This window comes from Chiloscyllium plagiosum, chromosome 1, assembly GCF_004010195.1.
Source record: "Chiloscyllium plagiosum isolate BGI_BamShark_2017 chromosome 1, ASM401019v2, whole genome shotgun sequence".
Lineage (NCBI taxonomy): Eukaryota > Metazoa > Chordata > Chondrichthyes > Orectolobiformes > Hemiscylliidae > Chiloscyllium > Chiloscyllium plagiosum.
This window is the reverse complement of record NC_057710.1, coordinates 14,313,599-14,335,083: the sequence shown is the minus strand read 5'-3', so window position 1 is coordinate 14,335,083 and position 21,485 is coordinate 14,313,599. Positions and strand designations below refer to the sequence as shown.

The following is a 21,485-nucleotide window of genomic DNA, read 5'->3' as shown; positions in this document are numbered from 1 at the left end:
GGTCTAACCTACTTGTTAACTCTTCAAAGAACAGGTTTGTCAGGCACGACCTCCCCTTATTAAATCCATGTTGACTTGTTCTAATCCGACCGTGCTCTTCCAAGAATTTAGAAACCTCATCCTTAATGATGGATTCTAGAATTTTACCAACAACCGAGGTTAGGCTAATTGGCCTATAATTTTCCATCTTTTGCCTTGATCCTTTCTTGAACAAGAGGGTTACAACAGCGATCTTCCAATCATCCGGGACTTTCCCTGACTCCAGTGACTTTTGAAAGATCACAACCAATGCCTCCGCTATTTCCTCAGCCACCTCCCTCGGAACTCTAGGATGTAGCCCATCGGGACCTGGGGATTTATCCATTTTAAGACCTTTTAGCTTTTCTAGCACTTTCTCTTTTGTAATGGCAACCATACTCAACTCGGCCCCCTGACTCCCTTTAATTGTTGGCATATTACTCATGTCTTCCACTGTGAAGACTGATGCAAAGTACTTATTAAGTTCTCCTGCTATTTCCTAATCTCCCATCACTGGGCTTCCAGCATCAGTTTAAAGTGGCCCAGTGTCTACTCTTGCCTGTCGTTTGTTTCTTATATATTGAAAGAAACTTTTACTATCATTTCTAATATTACTGGCTAGCCTACCTTCATATTTGATCCTCTCCTTCCTTATTTCTCTCTTTGTTATCCTCTGTTTGTTTTTGTAGCCTTCCCAATCTTCTGATTTCCCAGTGCTCTTGGCCACTTTATAGGATCTCTCTTTTTCTTTGATAGATTTCCTGACTTCCTTTGTCAGCCATGATCCCTCCCCGGACAATCTTTCTCTGCTTGGGGATGAACCTCTGTACAGTGTCCTTAATTTTACCCACAAACTCCTGCTATGAAGTGGCTTCTTAATCAACCTCTGATCATCTTGTACCCTCTGAGGCAGTTGTCTAACTTCCCTTGTGCTTTTTGTTACTCGTCCAACAAAACTTCCAGGTGTGTCTGGTTTTCCTACATCTGGCTTTCTCCTCGCCCACCAACATTGATTTTGTGTAGCCCACTTTATTATAATGAAAACACTGGAGCTTTTTAACTCCTTTGGCTCCTCAAGGGCTTCTTTTTTACGCTGTGGTAAGTTATCATTATGATCTTCGCTGAGATCTACCTTTCCCTTTCCATGTGAGGATTTCTCTTTGCCCCAATTTCTATCCCTCGTGGATTAAAATTGATTCTGGAAGCCAAACCATGTTTTATGGACCAGCTCAAGATCATCAGCCACTTCAGCTACTAACTTTACTGTTTTAACTCTGCTCTTCCACATGAGTTCACACTACTTCAGGCAGTGAATTTTTAATTGCTCCAAAATAATTATCTCTATAAGAGCATCATAGGTTTGCTCGATTTTTAAAGCTCTTATCCATCTATTGAAATTACTCTGTTTGATCCTTTCAAACTCAATCTCCTTAGATTCCTGAAAAGTTGTCTATAGGCTTGGGCACAAGCTCATTTGCACTTAAATAGGCTTTTTTCACCTTGTCATACTCCCCAGATACCACCTCTGATGGTGATGCGAATACCTCACTTGCCCTACCTACAAGTTTTGTTTGGATCAACAAAACCCACATTGCTGCTGGCAACTGCATTTGTTTAGCCACCTTTTCAAATGAGATGAAAAAGGCTTCCACAACCTTCTCATCAAATCTAAGCAATGCTTGAACATACTGAAACAGTTTCTCACTCGGCTTCTGACTACCAGGGGTTTGCTCATCCTCGCTCTCTTCCTCAGTAAGCCTACCCTCAGCCTCTATTTCCAGGCTTTTAAGCTGAAGTGTTAGTTTTTAAAGTTCAAAAGCTGTCTTTCTTTCTCTGCTCTTTTTTTCCCTCTCTTCTGCTTTTAATCAGAACTCACTGTTTCATTTCTGCTGTCCTTTCCTTACCTCTCGCCTTTAACACAAGCTGCTTCATTTGCGATTGAATTCTTGCCATCTCTATGGATTCTGATGGCTTCTCCATCAAGGTTAAATGCTGAGCTACTGCTGTATTTATCTCTGCCTGCTTCTGTGAGGAAAACAATGCAAATTCCAGTTGGTCTGCTAATTCCTGCAGCTTGGTCTTATTCACTTTTTGAAAAACTTCCGTAGTCACTGCATCCACACCCAGAAAGCTTCTGGCGACTGAAAGAGCCATTACTGCCCCAAGTTTTGTCTACCCAACCAAACCAACACCCAGAACAAAGACACTAGCACCTACCGCTCGCTGTTTAAAATCCAGCAAAGAGCCCCCGATCTGCTATGGGCTAGGCCAGACCACTCAAAACATTCTTTAGCAGGCAGCCCAGACCATAACTTTGCAATTTGTTTTGGTAAGTGTACAGTAAAAATTACCGAGTAAGTCAGTGAGGTTGACTACCAAGCTAAAAATGGACAAAAATGTATTCACAAAATTACACAATAAAACATGAAGCACAGAATAAAGAACCCCCGACAGAACTCAGTCTATCCAAACTTGACTGAATTATGCTGTTCTGACTACACACAACAGTCCCAATAAGCAAATTTCCTTCGAAACCAGTATAAATGAATGAAACAAATGTTTACAGGTTGAAGTTAGAAGGGCAGAGAGTTTGTTTCTGCACAGCTCCCTGTTGAACTTCCAGCTAGTTCTAGACTGAACTAAACTGCTTAGCTAGAGACCTGACCAGTTCCCTTCTATAACATAACCACTTTTGCCTGAAGTCTCATCTGTTCACATATGAGCAAAAAGGCCTCTCAATACCCTTTATAATCTCTGTACCAAACCAATCTAATCAGCACTGAGAGTGGTTTGTTACCCCTCTGAAAAAACAAAGGACATAGTATCCTTGAGAAAAGGAACAGCTTTTAGAAAAAAGAAACCATCTTTGTGGCAACATTCATTTCAAGTGCCACAGTTCTATTCACTTTGTTGCCCAGTAGTTGTCTTTCTGCAAAGTGTCCTTTTAATGTCTGATTGTTTTCACTGCCACCCCTAGTGAAACATCAGTTTTGTTAGGTATTGGACCTTTTCAAGGTCTGTCTTTTCTTTCAGAATCACAAAATGATGCAGCACTGGAGGTTGCTATTTTGTCCATTGTGTCTTCTCTGATAAAGCTATCAATTAAAGCGCAGCACGGTGGCTCAGTGGTTAGCACTGTTCCCTCAGCACCAGGGACCCAGGTTCGATTCCTGTCTTGGCCGACTGTGTGAAGTTTGCACATTCTCCCAGTGTCTGCATGGGTTTTCTCTGGGTGTTCTGGTTTCCTCCCACAGTCAAAAGATGTGCAGGTCAGGAGAATTGGCCATGCTAAATTGCCCATATTGTCAGGTGCATTAGTTAGGAATAAATGTGGGGTAGGGGGGTAGGTTGCTCTTGGAAGGGTCAGTGTGGACTTGTTGGGCCGAAAGGCCCATTTCCATACTGTAGGGAATCTAATCTTAATCCCACTCTCCTGTTTCCACATAGCTCTGTAGTTGCTTTCTTTTTAATTAATTCTCTTGAAAGTTAGTATTGAATTCACTTGCAACCATTTTTCAGACAGTTCACAACAACGTTTCCCAAGATATTATTGCCAAAAGTGATGCTATTGCAGGGTCATCAGATCAGATAGATGCCAACTGCAAGAGAAAAGCACAGTAGATTTATCAGAGCTCTCGGATTATCTGATTGCAGAACATGTAGCTGCTTGTGTTTTTTAAACTGCAAATTTTGGGAGGTGGCTTCATTCTCTGCAGTTTGTTTTCGCATCAGCTTTATCACTTTGCAGTGATAAAATCTAGTTATTAACACTGCACTGTTATTGGATTGAATTTATTGGGAGTCTTGTGGAATGCCTTGCATCTAGAATACTGGAAGAACCTGGTGAAGTCCTTTCAGTTCTCACACCATAACAATCAAATACTGAGCTTGTAGAGGCGATGGAGATTGGTTGTTGCACTTTGCCACAGTGACTCACTATATCACATGTATTTGCCAACACTCCAACCTATTTCTTTTCCCCATAGGGCTTGGGTAGGGCCCTTAACATGCCCATAGGGATGATCTGAAACTCTACAAGGGCTTCCAAATATTTCTGATTCTGGTGCTTCTCACCAGGGAATTTAAAATGCAATTTGTTGAGAGCTAGACAAGATAATGTGTGCCTAAGAGGGAAGAAACAATTTGCAGGGTGTGGAATAAGTCAATGAAATAGACGCTCATACTAGCACACTTGCAACTTCAAGGAAAAGTAAAGCCACTTTTAATTAATAAATAAATAGTGCTTCAAGTAAATACATTCACTGGCTGTAAATTTTGGATAACTTCGACTATAATGTGTCACAAGATGCAAACACGTTTTGCAGTTGAGATCATGTTATAAACTACAAAAGCAAGGATTGAGTCATTTGTTGACACCTCAGCTATGAAATACATTGAACACCCTGCAGCATGTTTGCTGAAGTGTACACAGTAGAATTGACAGGGTGGTTTTGTTTTTATCGAGCAAGTTATTTGGGAGAGAACATGTGTTTTTATTTGCTGAGAGTGTGGAATTCTCTGTCACAGGAAACTATTGAGGCTGAAACGTTGGAGACTTTCAAGAAGGATATATCGTTTTTTTATGATTTAAATGGATCACAAGTCATTGGAGAAAAAGTGAGAATAGGGTACTGAGTTAGATGTTCAGGCAGAGCAGGCATGATTGGATGAATGGTTTACTGTTTTCTATTCTGTGATTCTATTGGGTAAGACTGGCTGATTGGTTGACTCATATCCTTTAGGAAAGCCAAAGGTTTTTACAGTCCTTTTTCGAAACCTGTTCTCTTCCTCCACTTTACCACGGCTCTTATGTTTTAATCCAGAAATTGATCTTTCAGGTAAAGTAACAGTTACTCAAGACAAGATTTACAGGCTGTGGTTGTAGGACCATGGATTTCGTTTGGAAGGTTGTTGTAGAGTGACATCAACAATATGGGTTCAATTTCAGTACCAGTTGAGGTTACCATGAAGGACTCGCCTTCTCAAACTCCCTCCTTGTCTGAGGCATAAACACTAATGAGAGAGAAACCCTATTGTGTCGTAAGATTAAGGTGATGTTTTAATGGCCCTGAAATGCTTTCTCCTTTCAGTCAGGAGAATAGAAATGGACTGAGGATATAGAATGGATAAAAATGTAGCAGATGAAATTTAATTCCGATAAATGTGAAGTGGTTTCGTAGAAAGAATGAGGGGAGGTTCAACTCTCACAGATAATTAGAGATCGATTTACTGATATTTAAAATGGAGGAATGGAGAGTTGTATATACTTCTTCCGAAGGAGAGGACCTTTACCAAACTGGAAATCAGCAGGCTGAAACTGAGGTTGCAGACAATTACAAGCAGCTGTGGCAGAGAGCATTATAAGCTCACATTGGTACTTTTCTGGATGTGGCCGTGGACTGTTTAGTCCTTTTGAGCCTGTTACATGACGTAAAAATATCATAACTCATCCATATTTAAGTCCTGATACTTGCCTTTGCCTCATACACTTTAATATCTTTTAGCTAACAAAAGTTTCTCAATCTCAGATTTAAAATTTAAGAACTAACCCAGTGTCAAGTGAGTTCTAAACATGCGTTATCTTTTGTTTGTACAGTTATTTCCTAAATTCACTTCAGAAAGGCCTGGCTCTATGTCCTCTACTCCTATAGTCCCTGACCACGAAAAATGGTTTCTCTTTATTTACGCTGTCAGTTCTCCCTAATATTTTCAAGATGCCAATCAAATCACCCATCAACAGTCCAAATCCCAGAAGTGGAACCCTCGTTTGTATAATTTTCTGCATCTCTGCTGAAGCTCTCCAGGGCAGGTTGATAAGTTTGTGCAACTTCAATGACCTTACCTTCCTCTTAAGGTCAGAAATGAGTTTTAGTTTCACTCTGTTTCTCGGGTACTGAAGCAGTAAGTTTTCACGTACAGAATGACCACGCTGTTTTGGGTGAAGAAATGGCAAGTACATTCATATCATAAAAATGCCTGGCAATGGCCATCTCCAAGAGGAGAGAACCTAATCACTATGCTATTCAATGAGCTTATCATAACTGAATCCTCGCTATCACCATTTTGGGGTTCATCATTGATCAGAAATTGACTAGACCAGCTATATAAATAATATGGCTACAAGAACAAGTCAAAGGTCAGAAAATCTTCAATGCCTCACTTACTTCCTGACTTCACAAAACGTTTCTGCTGTCTACAAAGTAAGTCAAGTGTAATGGAATACTCTTCCACTTGTCTAGAGGACTGCAGCTCCAACAGCATTCAAGAAACTTAACCAGCCAGGAAAAAGGAACCCTCTTGGTTGACTTCCCAGCTCCCACTTGTTAAACATTCACTTCCTCTACAGCCTTCACATTGTGATAGCTATGTGTACCGTTGGCAAAAAAGATACTGTGGCATGTCTCAAAGCTACAACCTGTATTGTCTAGAACAACGTGAGTAGCAGTCAGGTCAGTGCTACAAACTCCAAATTCTATTTCAAGCCACACACACCATTCTCACTTGGAAACACCTTATCATTATTGTACCTAACCACATTGGCTCTAGCTGCTCAAGAAGATGACTTCTTGAGGGAATTTGGGGATTGGCAATAAGTGCTAATGTTACTTGCATGGTCCAGATTTCGTGAAGAATAAAACAAAAATTCTGTTTTCTTTAACCTTTTGAGTCTTGCTGCATTCTTTCCAAAAACAAAGTGTTCTAAATATGTGGTGCCGAGAAATGAACAGTGCATTGGTCTAACTGTGGCTTTGTATCGATGAAGGACGACTTTTACTCCCTTCAAACCTAATTGTTGAAATAAACAGATAACAAAAATTTTGGTAACAGCAAGTTGGAAACAGGAAAACAAATACTTATGATAGGCTTCATGTGTAATCTCTCTTGATTTTTGAGGCACTACACTAACAACTAGGCGAAAGTGAGGACTGCACATGCTGGAGATCGGAGTCGAGAATGTGGTGCTTGAAAATCACAGCAGGTCAGGCAGCATCCGAGAAGCAGGAGGATTGACGTTTCGGGCAAAAGCCCTTCATCAGGAATGAAACGTCGATCCTCCTGCTCCTCGGATGCTGCCTGACCTCCTGTGCTTTTCCAGCACCACTCTCTCTCGGCATTACACTAACAACTGCCTATCTGCCTGAGAAATATTTATTGGAATTGTTTGCATTATATCCTTTGCTATTTTGTTTTCAGTTTTCCTGCCACTTTCTTTTGTACAGAGCAGGCTCCAGTTTTGTCATCTAATTTCCTCTTTTGCACCTGATCAAATCTATTCTAGAATTCTAAATGAATAGCATGCCCTCATCCATCAATGATTTTTACAACCTCCAGAACTATCATTAATGGTTTTAGTGGTCCTCCTGTTAAATTCTAGCCAGTGATTATTGTCGAACTTTTGAATTGATCTGTATCCATTGCACCATGGCTTTCCTTTGGTAGAACTTTAACGCACTGAATTGTGATAATGTTTTGTTTGGGACCTCGCTATGTCTTCATGAATATCCTTTTGGTATTCTGGGGGGTTTTGCTTTGGATACATGCCAATGCTGATATCATCAGTTTTATAAAATGCTTTACTTATTAAAGCCTCTTATCATTTTCTGTGTTCCACAGCTATATAGGCCTTTGTAGACTTTATTTGTCTTTGCTAAGTACTGAAGAAATTAATTCTAATCTCTCTCTCGCGCTCTCTCGCGCGCGCTCTCTGAAAGGATCCTGTAGAAAATAAGTTTAGTCTATCTCATTAATTTGCACTGGGTAGCAACATTTCATATAAACCTAATGAGTTCTCACAGCATTGTGGGGACCCTCCTTGAGGGCATCTTGAAATGTAATAATTTTTGATTTACCTCGTCCCAAGTAACTTGATTGAATTTTGCAGTTGGTAAATAAAATTGATATGGGTAGACCCAAGATTGCAAATAGTTCTGCTGTGTAGTCCAGTCACAAGTTGAGTTGTATACAAGTTGGAACGCACTGCATAGGATTGTGTTCATAAGTGAAAGCGTTTGTAAGCTGGATGTTTATAAATCGGTAAAATCAAATTGTTACGTAGTAATGTAAAAGCTTCTGGCTTAATTTTCTTCCATCAAAGTAGTAATTTTACTACAGATACTGCATTATTGTAAATTGACAAACAATAAAAGGTTCTTGTATGTATTAGAAATTAGAAGTTAATATCTGGCTCATTTTGTTTTTCCTTTTAGATTCCTCAGTGGTGTGCTGAATATGCCCTCTCTGTTCAGTATCAGCATGGCATGGTAGTTTGTACACAACCCCACAGCCTTTCTGCTATGTGTTTGGCACAGCGTGTGGCAGATGAACTGGACTTGAATGTGGGTCATGAGATTGGATACCATGTCCCTTATGAAGACTGCTGCACGACAGAAACTATTCTCAGGTCAGCTTTGCGTGCTCGTGAATCTTTTCAATAAATTTTCACTTGGAATCATTTTATCACTTGGAATGGAAAGTGACATTTGACAGTCACTGGCAGAGACCTATAGAGTAAGCCCTGGGAAAAGGCAAATCTGAGCTGGCAACTAAGTAAGATCATCCTGAAATGTCTCCAATTTGTGTCAGACACGAGCATACATTTTGCAGTTCAGTGGCTGTTGCCACTGAAAACACCATATTGTACTAAGCCACACAAATAAGAAGACCTTACTTTTATACAGGAATGTACGACCTCCAAGCTATGTTTAAGCTGCTGAAGAAGTGTGCTTATGAATGAAGTGCGGAGAACAGTTTGCTCTAGAAACAGCAATATGATCAAGCGCAGACTCTCTGTCTGCTTCCAGTGGTGTTGTGGAGGTGCCAGTGTTGGACTGGGGTCTGTGTTGTTGGTTGAGGGATAAATATTGGTCAGGATTCCAGGGGTAAATCCCAAATTTCTTTCAGTATTGTCCGAGGTCCTTGCATTTCCATGAGAGGTCAGCTGACCTCAGTTTAATTTCTAAGCTTCTCCCACAAAATGCATGTCCAATGGTGCAGCATTTGTTCAGTCCTCAACATAGGACATGTGCTCAAATCTTTGAAGTAGAAATTCAACCTGCAACTTTATGAATGTTTCATTTCCAGTATGTACCAAGCTAGTTGATTTCAACTAGGCTGGTGATTAGAAGTCGACAGCGGAAATCTGCATCACTTGGCATAGAGATGGACAGTATGGTGGAAAGCCAGAGCTGCTGCTGTCATTATGCTGTGGCCATTGTTGAACTTTATACCTCTGCAGATGTCAAATAAGGTGTCAACGAAGGTGGGCTACGAACCAACAAAACTTGGTGCATAAAATACATTTAAGATCACATATTTTTTCAATTGGGAAAAAAGCTTTTTAGAAGTTATGTATAATAGACAATAGTGCAGGAGTAGGCCATTCTGCCCTTCGAGCCTGCACCACCATTCATTATGATCATGGCTGATCATCCTTAATCAGTAACCTGTTCCTGCCTTATTTCCATAACCCTTGATTCCACTATCCTTGAGAGCTCTATCCAACTCTTTCTTAAATGAATCCAGAGACTGGGCCTCCACTGCCCTCTGGGGCAGAGCATTCCACACAGCCACCACTCTCTGGGTGAACAAGTTTCTCCTCATCTCTGTCCTAAATGATCTACCCCGTATTTTTAAGCTGTGTCCTCAGGTTCGGTACTCACCCATCAGCGGAAACATGTTTCCTGCCTCCAGAGTGTCCAATCCTTTAATAATCTTATGTCTCAATCAGATCCCCTCTGTCTTCTAAACTCAAGGGTATACAAGCCCAGTCGCTCCAGTCTTACAGTGTAAGGTAGTCCCACCATTCCAGGAATTGACCTCGTGAACCTACGCTGCACTCCCTCAATAGCCAGAAGGTCTGTCTTCAAATTTGGAGACCAGAACTGCACACAGTACTCCAGGTGTGGTCTCACCAGGGCCCTGTACAGCTGCAGAAGAACCTCTTTGCCATGACTAAATGTGTTGACCAGCTCGGGTGGCAAAGTAATGTAAGGACATGTATGCCAAAGTATAATTACACTATATACACTATTAATTTTGAGAGTTCCAAACGTATGTTTCACTCTGTGTTAAGTTTCTGAAGACATCATGAGCAGTAAGAGCAAAGCTGTTTAGTACTGTTTTCTGTTCCTTGAGATTAGGTTGCTAGTGCCAGAAATGGTAGTTGGCTGTTACACTGCATTAAGGTGTGGAAATCTAGTAATTGGTTGCAAAACAGGATTGACTTCCTATTTGTATACTTACACATGGAGTAAGCATTCATTTTATAAAGCTCTGCTACTATCGCCTAAATCCATGTCAATTGCAAATATTTTTGAGTAGTTTAATTTACTTATGTCATAACCTTCAGTTGTGAGATTTCCTCCAAATGTTAAAGCACAGTGTGTCCCAGGACATGCCCTACCTGTGTCCGTGGGCACAGTGTTTTGAATCACTTCCATTTGGCTGCTTGTTGCCGCAAGTAAAGTAATGAATAGAGTTTGTAATGCCATGAGGTTTTAATTCAATTCTACCATGATATTTTATTTAATTCCTCTGATGGCTGAATCTTTCAACTTCAGTGGAAAAGTAGATTACAGAGAATGTCATCTATTATCAAATGATTTTTTTTTAAAACTGTGAAGTTCTCTTGGCAGTGTGTGTATTGCTTTGTCAATTTGCCAATTTGTTTTTGTTGTTTTGGCTCATTGAACCTCTGACAGCCATTGGAAACAAATGGTCAAAAGAGGGAACAGAATCATGAGATAAATACACAAGCCAGAGAGTAAAGCTTCCTCAAATATTTTAAACAAAGTAAAGTTCCTTCAATGCAGTCCCAATTAAACACTTCCAGGACAGGGACAGAACAGTATTAGAAACAGAGTAAAGGTCCCATACTTTACATTTTCCCGTAAATGTAAAGCTCTCTGTATGGATGTAGCTCGCTGAGCTGGAAGGTTTGCTTTGAGACATTTCATCACCATACTTGGTAACATCTTTTGGTTGAGCCTCTGGGTGAAGCACTGGTGGTGTCGCCCACTTTCTATTTGGATGTTTGGATTTCCTTGGTGATGTCATTTCCTATGGTGATGCCATTTCCTATTCTTTTTCTCAGTGGTTGGTAAATGGCATCCAAGTCGATGTGTTGATAGAGTTGGAATGTCATGCTTCTAGGAATTCTCGTGCATGTTTCTGTTTGGCTTGTCCTAGGTTGGATGTGTTGCCCCAGTTGAAACAGTGTCCTTCCTCATCCATATGTGAGGATACTAGTGAGAGTGGATCATGTCTTTTTGTGGCTAGTTGATGTTCACGTATCCTGGTGGCTAGTTTTCTCCCATGAAAGGAAACTACCTTTCCATACCTATCCCATCAAGCCCCCTTGTATGTTTCAGTAAAATCAGCTGTCCTTCTCCTAAGGTGTAATGAGTACAAGTCCAACCTACTCAATTACTCTCATAAGAAAATTCCCCTCTGTCCAGGATCAACCTTGTGAATCTTCTCTGGACTGCCTGCAATGCCACTATATCTTGCCTTCAAAAAGAAAAACAAAGCCATCCAACTAATTCATACTGTACTCTGACTTGTGCCTTGTATAGTCTCAGCAAGACTTTTTTAAAATTCTCCTTTCCCTTTAAAATAAAGGCCAACATTCTCTTTGCCTTCCCTTTTACTCACTGAACTTGGATGCTAGTTTTTTGTGATTTATGGAGAAGAACTCTCTCTTGCTGCAGCTTTCCAAAGTCTTCCCCATTTTCATCTCTTTTCTTCTTCCTAGCAAACTGATGTGTATATGTAGATTATTGTTAAAAACAGTCATTGGCATTTTTTGCCTAGTTTCATGGCAAACAGCATTAGGAGTAATAAATTAGTTTAAATTACTGAGTAAGCACAGAGCTGTACTTGATCAAAAGTTAAGCAATTTCTCAGGACGATCGGGGGAAAAAAATTGGCATAGAATAGATTTTTTGAAACATTTCTTGACAGTGTGTTTGAATGGCTCTGTAACTGAGGTATAACAGAAATGTTCTTGGGATCCTGCAATTTTGATCACCCCTTGTACTTTGGCTACAATGACTTCTGGACAGCGATTGTACATCATGACCACAGGATTAAAAGAACACAGCATCTCCACTTAATTAGATGAGATTACTTAGTGTGGAAACAGGCCCTTCGGCCCAACAAGTCCATACCGCCCCGCCGAAGCGCAACCTACCCATACCCCTACATTTACCCCTTACCTAACACTACGGGCAATTTAACATGGCCAGTTCACCTGACCTGCACATCTTTGAAGTGTGGGAGGAAACCGGAGCACCCGGAGGAAACCCACGCAGTCAGTCGCCTGAGGCGGGAATTGAACCCGGGTCTCTGGCGCTGTGAGGCAGACCTCTCACTTAATGTTGTTTCCCTCTAATGCCATCAATAAATTATTGCTATTACATATATTTAAGGTTGAGAGTTTTAATTTTAATGTCATTTGATCCACATTTCCTTTTTGGTTCCCTGCACTGCACACACATTGTTTACCCCACTGCTTCTGATCCTGCTGTTTGTGCCTTTAGTTTGTTTTTCACCGGCTCTCCCGTTCGCATGCTCAATTGTACTTTTAAATTCTCCAATGCCTGCTGCAACCATATGGGACTTGAGCTGCCTCTCCCACACTGATCCTGCTATTCTCTGCAGGTATTTGTTGCTTTGGAAAAACAATTGATGGATTGAAATGCCATACTGTACATATGCAGTGCTGTGTAACTGCATGACCAGATTGCTATTTTTGGAAGAATCTCTGCTCCCTAACCCGTTGTCTTACTGCTGACCCTCAACCTGTGATTTCTGCTGCTCTCTAATCCACCCTCTTGCTTTTGACCTTCCAACTTGCTTCATTGTATATGGTGATCTTCCTTGGTGTTCACAGGGTAGACATGGTGGTTGTGACTTAAAGCTCTAAATTTTTGTCCATGCATTACTCGATGGAGTGATATTTAATCAAGAATGGTGAGAGCCAGCTGTGATGTTGAAAACTTTAGATCGGACTGTGAGAGTGTGGGATTAACTGGACATTGTGAGATCAGGGAATGAATTTTGTTTTAACGACCATTGTTTTGGAGACTCTGGAAAGACAATGATGGGATTTAAGAGCATATTCCCTTAGGCCATGATCTCTGAGCAACAGAAATTGCCCAAGTGTATATTGTAGAGTCTCTGAGATGTTCTGCACAGTTACGACTGCTGCCTCAGATGAGGAGAGAGTTGTGACCCCAGCCCCACACCCCACAGTTGCTCATGAGACCCAGAGTTTAAGAATTCCTGGTGTTGGTAATTCATTTGTAATGCAGTTTTGTTTAAATTTGTTCACAGGATGTGGGCATCGCTGACTGGGGCTAGCATTTATTTCCCATTCCTGAATACCCAGAAAGCAGTTAAGGGGCTCTCTGGGTCTGGAGTCAGTTGTAGGTCAGACCAGATAAGGATGGCAGATTTCCTTCCCTCAAGGACGTTAGTGAATTGTTTGGGCTTTTCAACATTATTAGACTTTTAATTCCAGATGTTTTGTTGTTGAATTCAAATTTCACCTGCCATGGCAGGATTTGAACCCAGGACCCCAGAACATACCTGGGCCTCTGGCTTCATCATCAACATTACTATTAAATAGGGAGGTGAAGGTTTAGTGGTATAATTGCTGGATTGTTAATTCAGAGACCCAGGTATTGTTCTAGGGACCCATTAAGATGCTGGAATTTGAATTCTATGTGGATCTGGAATTAAGAGTCTAATGATGACCATGAATCCATTGTCAATTGTTGGGAAAAGCCCATCTGGTCCATTAATGCCCTTTAGGGAAGGAAACTGCATCCTCACCTGGTATGGCCTACATGTGTCTCCAGACCCACAGCAATGTGGTTGACTCTAGCTGCCTTCTGGGCAATTAGGGATCAGCAATAAATGCTGGCCAAGCCATCAACATCCTTGTCCTCTAAATGAATTTTTTAAAATGTCCAACGATAATACCATTGGATCATTGCCTCTCCTGCCCTGATATTGTGCAATATAGCAAAAATACAAATAATATATTATATAGAAATTGGACTGTATTGGTTATGTCACTGGGTGAGTAGAGTCCTAGATTAGTATTCTGGGGAAATCAGTTCGAGTCCCCTCATGGCAAGTGGGAGACTTTGAATTCAGTTAATAAAATGTGTGGTTGAAAGCTCACTGCCAATAATGGCAACCATAGAACTGTCAATGATTGCTGTTAGAAACCCACCTCGTTCACTAATGCCTTTTCAGGGAAGGACATCTGCCGTCCTTTCTTGGCCTGGCCGGCACATGATTCCAGATCCATAGGAATGGATTCAACTCTTAACTACCCTCTGAAATGACCTAATGAGTCAAGCGATAATTAGGGATGGGCAAACGTTGCTGACCTTGGCAGTGACATCCACATCTTGTGAAAGAATGAAGTGGAAAAAAAACATTTTTCTGAGATGTAACAAGAAGAGCTGCAGGAAAGACAGTGTTGTAATGGTAATGTCTTTGAATGAGTACTGCAGAACTCTTCAGTAATGTGGTTGATTCTTGATTGATCTCTGGGCAATAAATGCTGGCCTAGCCAGCAACTCCACCATCCCATGAGCTAATTTTTTAAAAAGTGAATACTTAATGAGAGAATGCATTTCTTAAAGTAATCCATTGGTCATACGGAGTTCAGTGAAATCCTCCAGATACAATCAAGTGCTCTACAAATCAAGTTCTGTTTTCTCTTCCAATAGGTACTGCACAGATGATATCTTGCTCCGTGAAATGATGTCTGATCCCTTGTTGCATCATTATGGAGTTATCATTATTGATGATGCTCATGAGCGGACTGTGGCAACGGATGTCCTGCTTGGTTTATTGAAAGACCTGCCAAGGCAGAGGCCAGAACTGAAGATTGTGGTCATCACAGCGCCACATCTGGAGAGCAGACTTGGGAGTTACTACGCTGGAGTGCCTTTTGTAAAAGTGGACGGTGCTGAGGAAGCTTCCTTTCCTGTGGAAGTTATATACAGAGATGGCCAGTTTAAAGACTGTGTTTCAGCTGCTGCACAAACTGTACTGGATATTCACAGGAAGGGAGAAGAAGGCAATATTTTAGTCTTCTTGGCCAGTGAAAAGGTGGGTGCACAGATTTGTAAAAACAAGTTAGTCCATTTTTGGTGGTTGAGATTTATGGCTGTTGTGTCTGACAGTAATCAGCTGGAAATTCCCTTTACAATGTATGGAAGTTGCATTTCCTCCACCTGCTCCATAAACTTGTTCTTCTTTATTCATCTATCCAGTCTAACATGGCCTTGTTTATTCTGAGATTTGTACTCCGATTTTAGGCTGAGTTTTTAAAGACTAATGAAAAGATTGCAGGGGAATGTTGAGAGACCATGGAGGTCATCGGAGAATAGGCCATTATACTCCTCCAGTGCTGTCTTGCATATATGTGTTGACTTGTACGTTATGCCAAGTAGCATAATCAGGGATGCTGTCTGATCAACCTGATGTCTGTGATACATGGTCTTCAGGTCGACCTGTGTAAACAGATCCGGGTCTGGGAATTCTGAAATAGCTCTTGAGTTCTGAAATCACTGAGCCAAAGTCTCTGGGGTGTTATGAACATTGGGGCTGTTCTGGGGTCAGTGAGTACTAGCAATTTAATTATCCAGGTAATTTGTGGCAGGGGCTGATTGTGATTGGGGGATGATGGGGATGTCAGTTAGGTGTGAAATACGAAAGACTGAGGAGAATTGGACAAGGCTTTTCCAAATTGTGAGCACACGAGATAGAATAGATAGGGAAACATTGTTCCTGTTTGTTTCTTTAAAAAAGAGAAAGCAAGGGCCTCGAATTTAAAGAGACTTGGAACCAAAGTAGGAATGATAACACGTGCCATTAGTGTACACAATGCTCTGCCTACAGATGTTGAGGCAGGTTCATTGAGATATTCAGTATGGCATTGGATGATTATTTGGATAGAAATGCAGGGACATGGAGAAAAAGCAGGAGATTGCCAGCCCAGTCATAAAACCAACACAGACACAATGAGCTAACTGGCCCCCTCCTGCGCTGAAACAATTCTGTGAATTGAAGCCAAACTGTTCAAAAACTCATGTTTGGTTTCCCCATTGCCAGCTGCTTTCATTCTTTGCATTCCTGCATGCAAAGATTCAATTTAATGATGGAGGGTATACAATTTACTCAACTGTGCTCCTTGTATACCTCAGGAGCTTGAAAATATTAGGATCCAATTAATGAGTTTCCCAACCTCTCCACTTCACTCAATAAACATTTTCATCAATCAAAAGTTCATTCCAGATGGTAAAACAACCTTTTTTTTGTCACCATTGACAACAAAAGCATAATAACAGATGACACGGTATCTTTTTACAAGCTGTCTTTCATAATAGATATCAGCCTTAAAGAGATAACTGCCTTTAAGAATTCACTCTGCAGTCTTGTTTTTCAAGTTTTTTGGCAATAGTACTCTCCAGTCCTGCCTAAGATGAAAAGGCATGCCCTTTTATTCTTAAAGCCCTATGAGCAGCCCACTGCATGCTGGGAGACTGCCCTCGATCAGACTGTAGAGATGTGACTGAAAGCTCTAAGCAGCTACTCCATGAATCCTACAGTGTGTGCAGTAAGGCAAGGGTTGGGGGCAGCTGTGGTGGTTCTTAATTTCCTCCATTGTACTCTTGGAAAGAGCAACTACATGGTCCACTCTCCCACTATTTTCCATCGTGCTGCAAATTTTAAAATAGTAGTGAATTTCTTTTTAGAAAGTTAAGATTACATCTGTTCCCACTACCCTTTGTGGGTAGTGCAGTTCAGATCATTAACAATGTGGTGAGTTCAAAAGAATGAATCTGATTTCTTCCTGCGTGTATGGTGTCTAAAATTCTTCACAGAATTGAATCCAAATTATTTGTGAATATATTCACAGCAGCTGTTTTGCTTTGTACTATTGGCTTCTCTTTATAAAACCAAGAATACTGTGCATTTCTTTTAACAACTTTATTAAAGTCCTGCCACTTTTCCAAAGTTTTATGTAGGTCAAGCCCATGTGTCTATTCCTGGAACCACTTTAAAATTGCACAATTTAGTTTATTTTGCATTCATTATATTCAGAGCAGATGAAATGTATGTGCCTATGCCATGAGTTTTGTGCTCCAAAAATGAATTAGAAGTAAAAAATAGTCCATGCAACCTCTCACTGCTGATGTTGGCTTCTATGGTTCTCACTGTTCACTGCATTTCTAAGTTCCATGTCATTTATAAACTTGAAAATTTAACTCCGATGTTATGGTTCCAGTTGGTGTTATTACTGCACAAATAAGATACCAGATTGAAATGTGACTTGCTTTTTTGTTTGGCTTTAACAAGATGGTCAGCATGGTGGCTCAGTGGTTAGCACTGCTGCCTCAGTGCCAGGGACCAGGTTTGAGTCCACCCTTTGGTAACTGTCTGTGTGGGTTTCCTCCCGCAGGTCCGAAGGTGTGCAGATTAGATGGATTGGCTATGCTAAATTACCCATAGTGTGCAGGCTAGGTGGATTAGCCATGGGAAATGTTGGGTTACAGGGATAGGACAGGTGGATTGGGATGCCCTCTGGAATGTCGATGTGGACTCGATGAGCCAAATGGCCAGGTTCCAAACTGTTGTTAGATAAAACAGAAGCATACAGTATTTCAGATTTAATTTTAATAAGAAAAAACAAGTTCAAGAAGGGAAAGAAATGAAGATAAAATAGAATAAGCCTTTTACGCATTGCACAGATTTTGAAACACACTGATAGATATCCTATTAATTTCAAAACCCACCTCTACAGATTCCAAAACCACCTTTTTGCAGTATTCACCAGAAAGACAAGAACATTGTTAAAGTTTTGTGACAGTTATTGCTGTTGAACACAGCATTGCTATTGATTAAAGCAGTTGAACACAGTTATCATTCCTGGTTTTAAGTAGGCTAGTAGTATATGTACCCCTGAGATTCCTTAACTAATCCAGTTACCTACTTTTGGAGTCTGATATATTGGCAATAATTCCTAAAATAACTGAAGCAGCTTTCTCTGTAGCTGTAACTGCTGCCACAGGAGAGATGACCTATATGCTGTTTGCTTTGGCTTACTTAATGTTAAACAGACTTTTCATTTCAATTCATTAAAAGCAAAACAGTTGTTTTAGATATTTAGATATTTTCATGTTGTCTCTTGATATATGGAGACAGTGTCTGACCTCTATTGAGCTCTCTCCTTCAAAGGGTAGCATTTCATGATCCATTGTAATTACACACTTATTTATAACTGATAATGTAGTTACAGAGTTATACAGCATGAAAATAGACCCTTTGATTTAACTTGTCCGTGCCAACCAGATATCCTAAATTGATCTTGTCCCACTTTGCCACCATTTGGCCCATATCCGTTTAACCCTTCTATTTATATGCCCACCCAGATGCCTTTTTAAATGTTGTAATTGTACTGGCCTCCACCGCTTCCCCGGCAGCTCATTCCACACACTCACCACCCTCTGTGTGAAAAAGTTGCTCCTCTGCTTAATATCGAGTAAGCCAAACAGCATATAGGTCCTCTCCTCTATGGCAGCATTTATAGCTCCAGAGAAAGCTGCTTCATTTATTTTAGGAGTTTGGCATTATATCAGACTCCAGAAGATGCCTCTTAAATCCCTTTTCAATCTTTGCCCCACTCACCTTAAACCTATGCCCTCGGGTTTGGACTCCCCGACCCTGGCTATTCACCCTATCCATGTCTTTTGTGATTTTATAAACCTCTATAAAGTCACCCCTCAGCTTCCAACAGTCCAGGGGAGAAAAAGCCCCAGCCTATTTCGCTCCTGCTTATAGCTTAAACCATCCAATCCTAGCAATGTCCTTGTAAATATTTTCTGAATCCTTTCAAGTTTCACGATATCTTTCCTATAGTAGGGAGATGAGAATTGAACACTGTATTCTAAAGACACATAAATAAAGCTTTTTGTGTGTCAGTCAAGTCATCGGTGGTAGGAAAGGAAAGATTTATAAATTAATAAATAAAAGCAAATTACTGCGGATGCTGGAATCTGAAACAAAAAGATAAAATGCTGGAAAATCTCAGCAGGTCTGGCAGCATCTGTAAGGAGAGAAAAGAGCTGACGTTTAGAGTCTAACTGACCCTTTGTCAAAGCTTTAAAAAAGGGGAGAAATAGGGAGGTATTTATACTCGGCTGAGAGAAGGCGCGTCATGGCTCCAGAAGCAAAGGTAACAATAAAGAGGTGATAACGACAGTGCAGAGAGAGATTATAGGGAAATTAGGAGCTGTGAATGACCAAGAAAGAAGCCAGTGCTGTGTGACAAAATATGTGGGGGATGGGTGAAGCAGAGGCAAAATGGAAAACTGGGAGAAGGATAGCAAAGGGGGAAGAGGAGAGGAGAAAGGTGATGAGAGAGTGGGGAGCAAGAGAAAGACAATCAAGAAATAAGATGTACAGAACAGTGGGGAAAAAATATTAAATATATAAATTAAATAAAATGAAATAAAAATATCTGAAGTTGTTGAATTCAGTGTTGAGACCAGCAGGCTGTAACGTGCCGAGTTGGAAGATGAGATGCTGTTCTAGATTAGATTCCCTACAGTGTGGAAAAGGCCCTTCGGCCCAACAAGTCCACACTGACCCTCCGAAGAGTAACTCACCCAGACCCATTTCCTGAAGAAGGACTTATGCCTGAAACATCGATTCTCCTGCTCCTTTGATGCTGCCTGACCTGCTGCACTTTTCCAGCAACACATTTTTAAGCTCTGATTTCCAGCATCTGCAGTCCTCACTTTCTCTCAGACCCATTTCCCTCTGACTAATGCACCTAACGCAATGGGCAATTTAGCACATCTTTTGGACTACGGGAGGAAACCGGAGCATCTGGAGGAAACCCACGCAGACACAGGGAAATGTGCAAACTCCAAACAGACAGTTGCCCAAGACTGGAATCGAACCCGGGACCCTGGTGCTGTGAGGCAGCAGTGCTAACCACTGAGCCACCATGCCGCCCAGTGTTCCTCCAGTTTGCATTGATATACGAAAGATTTATGACTGGAGAAAGAAATAACTTTCCTGTATCTCTTTTCTGCTATGTTTGTGTACTAAACAGTGACATTGACAAGAAATGTCTAATCTTTGCAATTGTCCTGCAGTACAGTATTTCCATGAGATATCACAATTAAAGCAACTAAAGCTTTGGATTTATATGCTACATTTTTAAAAAAATTCATCTCTGCAAAATTACTGTTGAGCACTGACTTCGTAACACAGCCTGATCTTCAGAATTGAATGTGGGTATTGCTGGCAAACTAGAAATCATTGCAAATTCTGAATTGCTCTTGAACTGGGAGGTTTGATGGACCATTTCATTGGGCAATTTATAAGCTACCATGTGGCGGATGTCCTTCCCTGAAGAGCATTTGTGAATCAGATGGGAATCAGCTGTTACGGGTTACTGTTACAATCTTGGACCATAGAGAATTACAGCAAGTGTTGTGCCACAAGAGGAAACATTTGGGCCCACTGTTTCTGTTTAATCATTCCATTTCCCTCTTCAATACCTCATTTGAACCTGCCTCCACCACATTTCCAGGCAATGTATTCCAGACCCAAACAATTTGCTGTTTGAAAATATTTTTTCTCACCTTGCAGTTTCATTTGCAAAACGCTTCAAATCTACACCCCGTCATTCCCGATTCTTTTATGAGCAGCAACAGTTTTTCCCTATGTCCTCTATTCAGTTTCCTTATAATTTTTTATAAATTCTATCTGATCTCTTCTTAGCAGCCCGTTCTCCAAGGAGACCAGTCCCAATCTGTCCAGTCTATCTTCGTAATTTAAGTTTTTGTTTCTTGAGCCATTCTTGTGAACCTCTTCTGCGCACTCTGATATATTCACATCTGTCCTATCCTTCCCATCAGATCACCGGAAACTATGTACACGACTCTGGCTGAGGTCTAATAAGTGTTATATGCAAGTTCACCACAATCTTATTGCCCTTGTACTCTGTGCCCTTAGTAGAATACTGTATGTTTTGATAACTGCTCTCTCCATCTAAATTGTTACTTTCAATGGTCTGTGCACATATGCCAAGTCCCTGTGCTCCTGCACTACCTTTAAAGTTGTACTCCTAATGTCTGTCGTGTTCTTCCTACCAAAATGTCTTCTCTGCAAAATTCGAAAAAGACTTGACAGGTTAGCTGCAGGAAGAATATTCCCAATGGTGGAAAGTGCAGAAACAGGGGTTGAAGTTTAAGGATAAAGGGACCTGAGCCGAATGGTCTAATTCTGCTTATCTTGTGTAGTTAAGAACTTGCAAGATATAATCTAGTAAAGCAAAGTTCCTTCCAGCTGAGTGTCAATTTATGCAGATAGCTTAGAGGCAAAATTTAATAAGACAAATGAACCTGCAGCACTTGGTTTTGAGCTTT

At 40.8% G+C, this 21,485-nt stretch overlaps 1 protein-coding gene across 3 annotated transcripts in view; it reads left to right on the top strand.

The window, feature by feature from the left end:
* LOC122553665 (putative pre-mRNA-splicing factor ATP-dependent RNA helicase DHX32) overlaps positions 1–21,485 on the top strand; it is a 121,739-nt gene that overhangs the window by 22,301 nt on the left and 77,953 nt on the right. For all 3 annotated transcript variants that reach the window (XM_043697856.1, XM_043697946.1, XM_043698027.1), the window contains exons 3-4: positions 8,226–8,419; positions 14,766–15,150. In XM_043697856.1, coding sequence (XP_043553791.1) covers positions 8,226–8,419; positions 14,766–15,150 — 579 coding nt within the window. The remainder of the gene's footprint in view (positions 1–8,225; positions 8,420–14,765; positions 15,151–21,485) is intronic.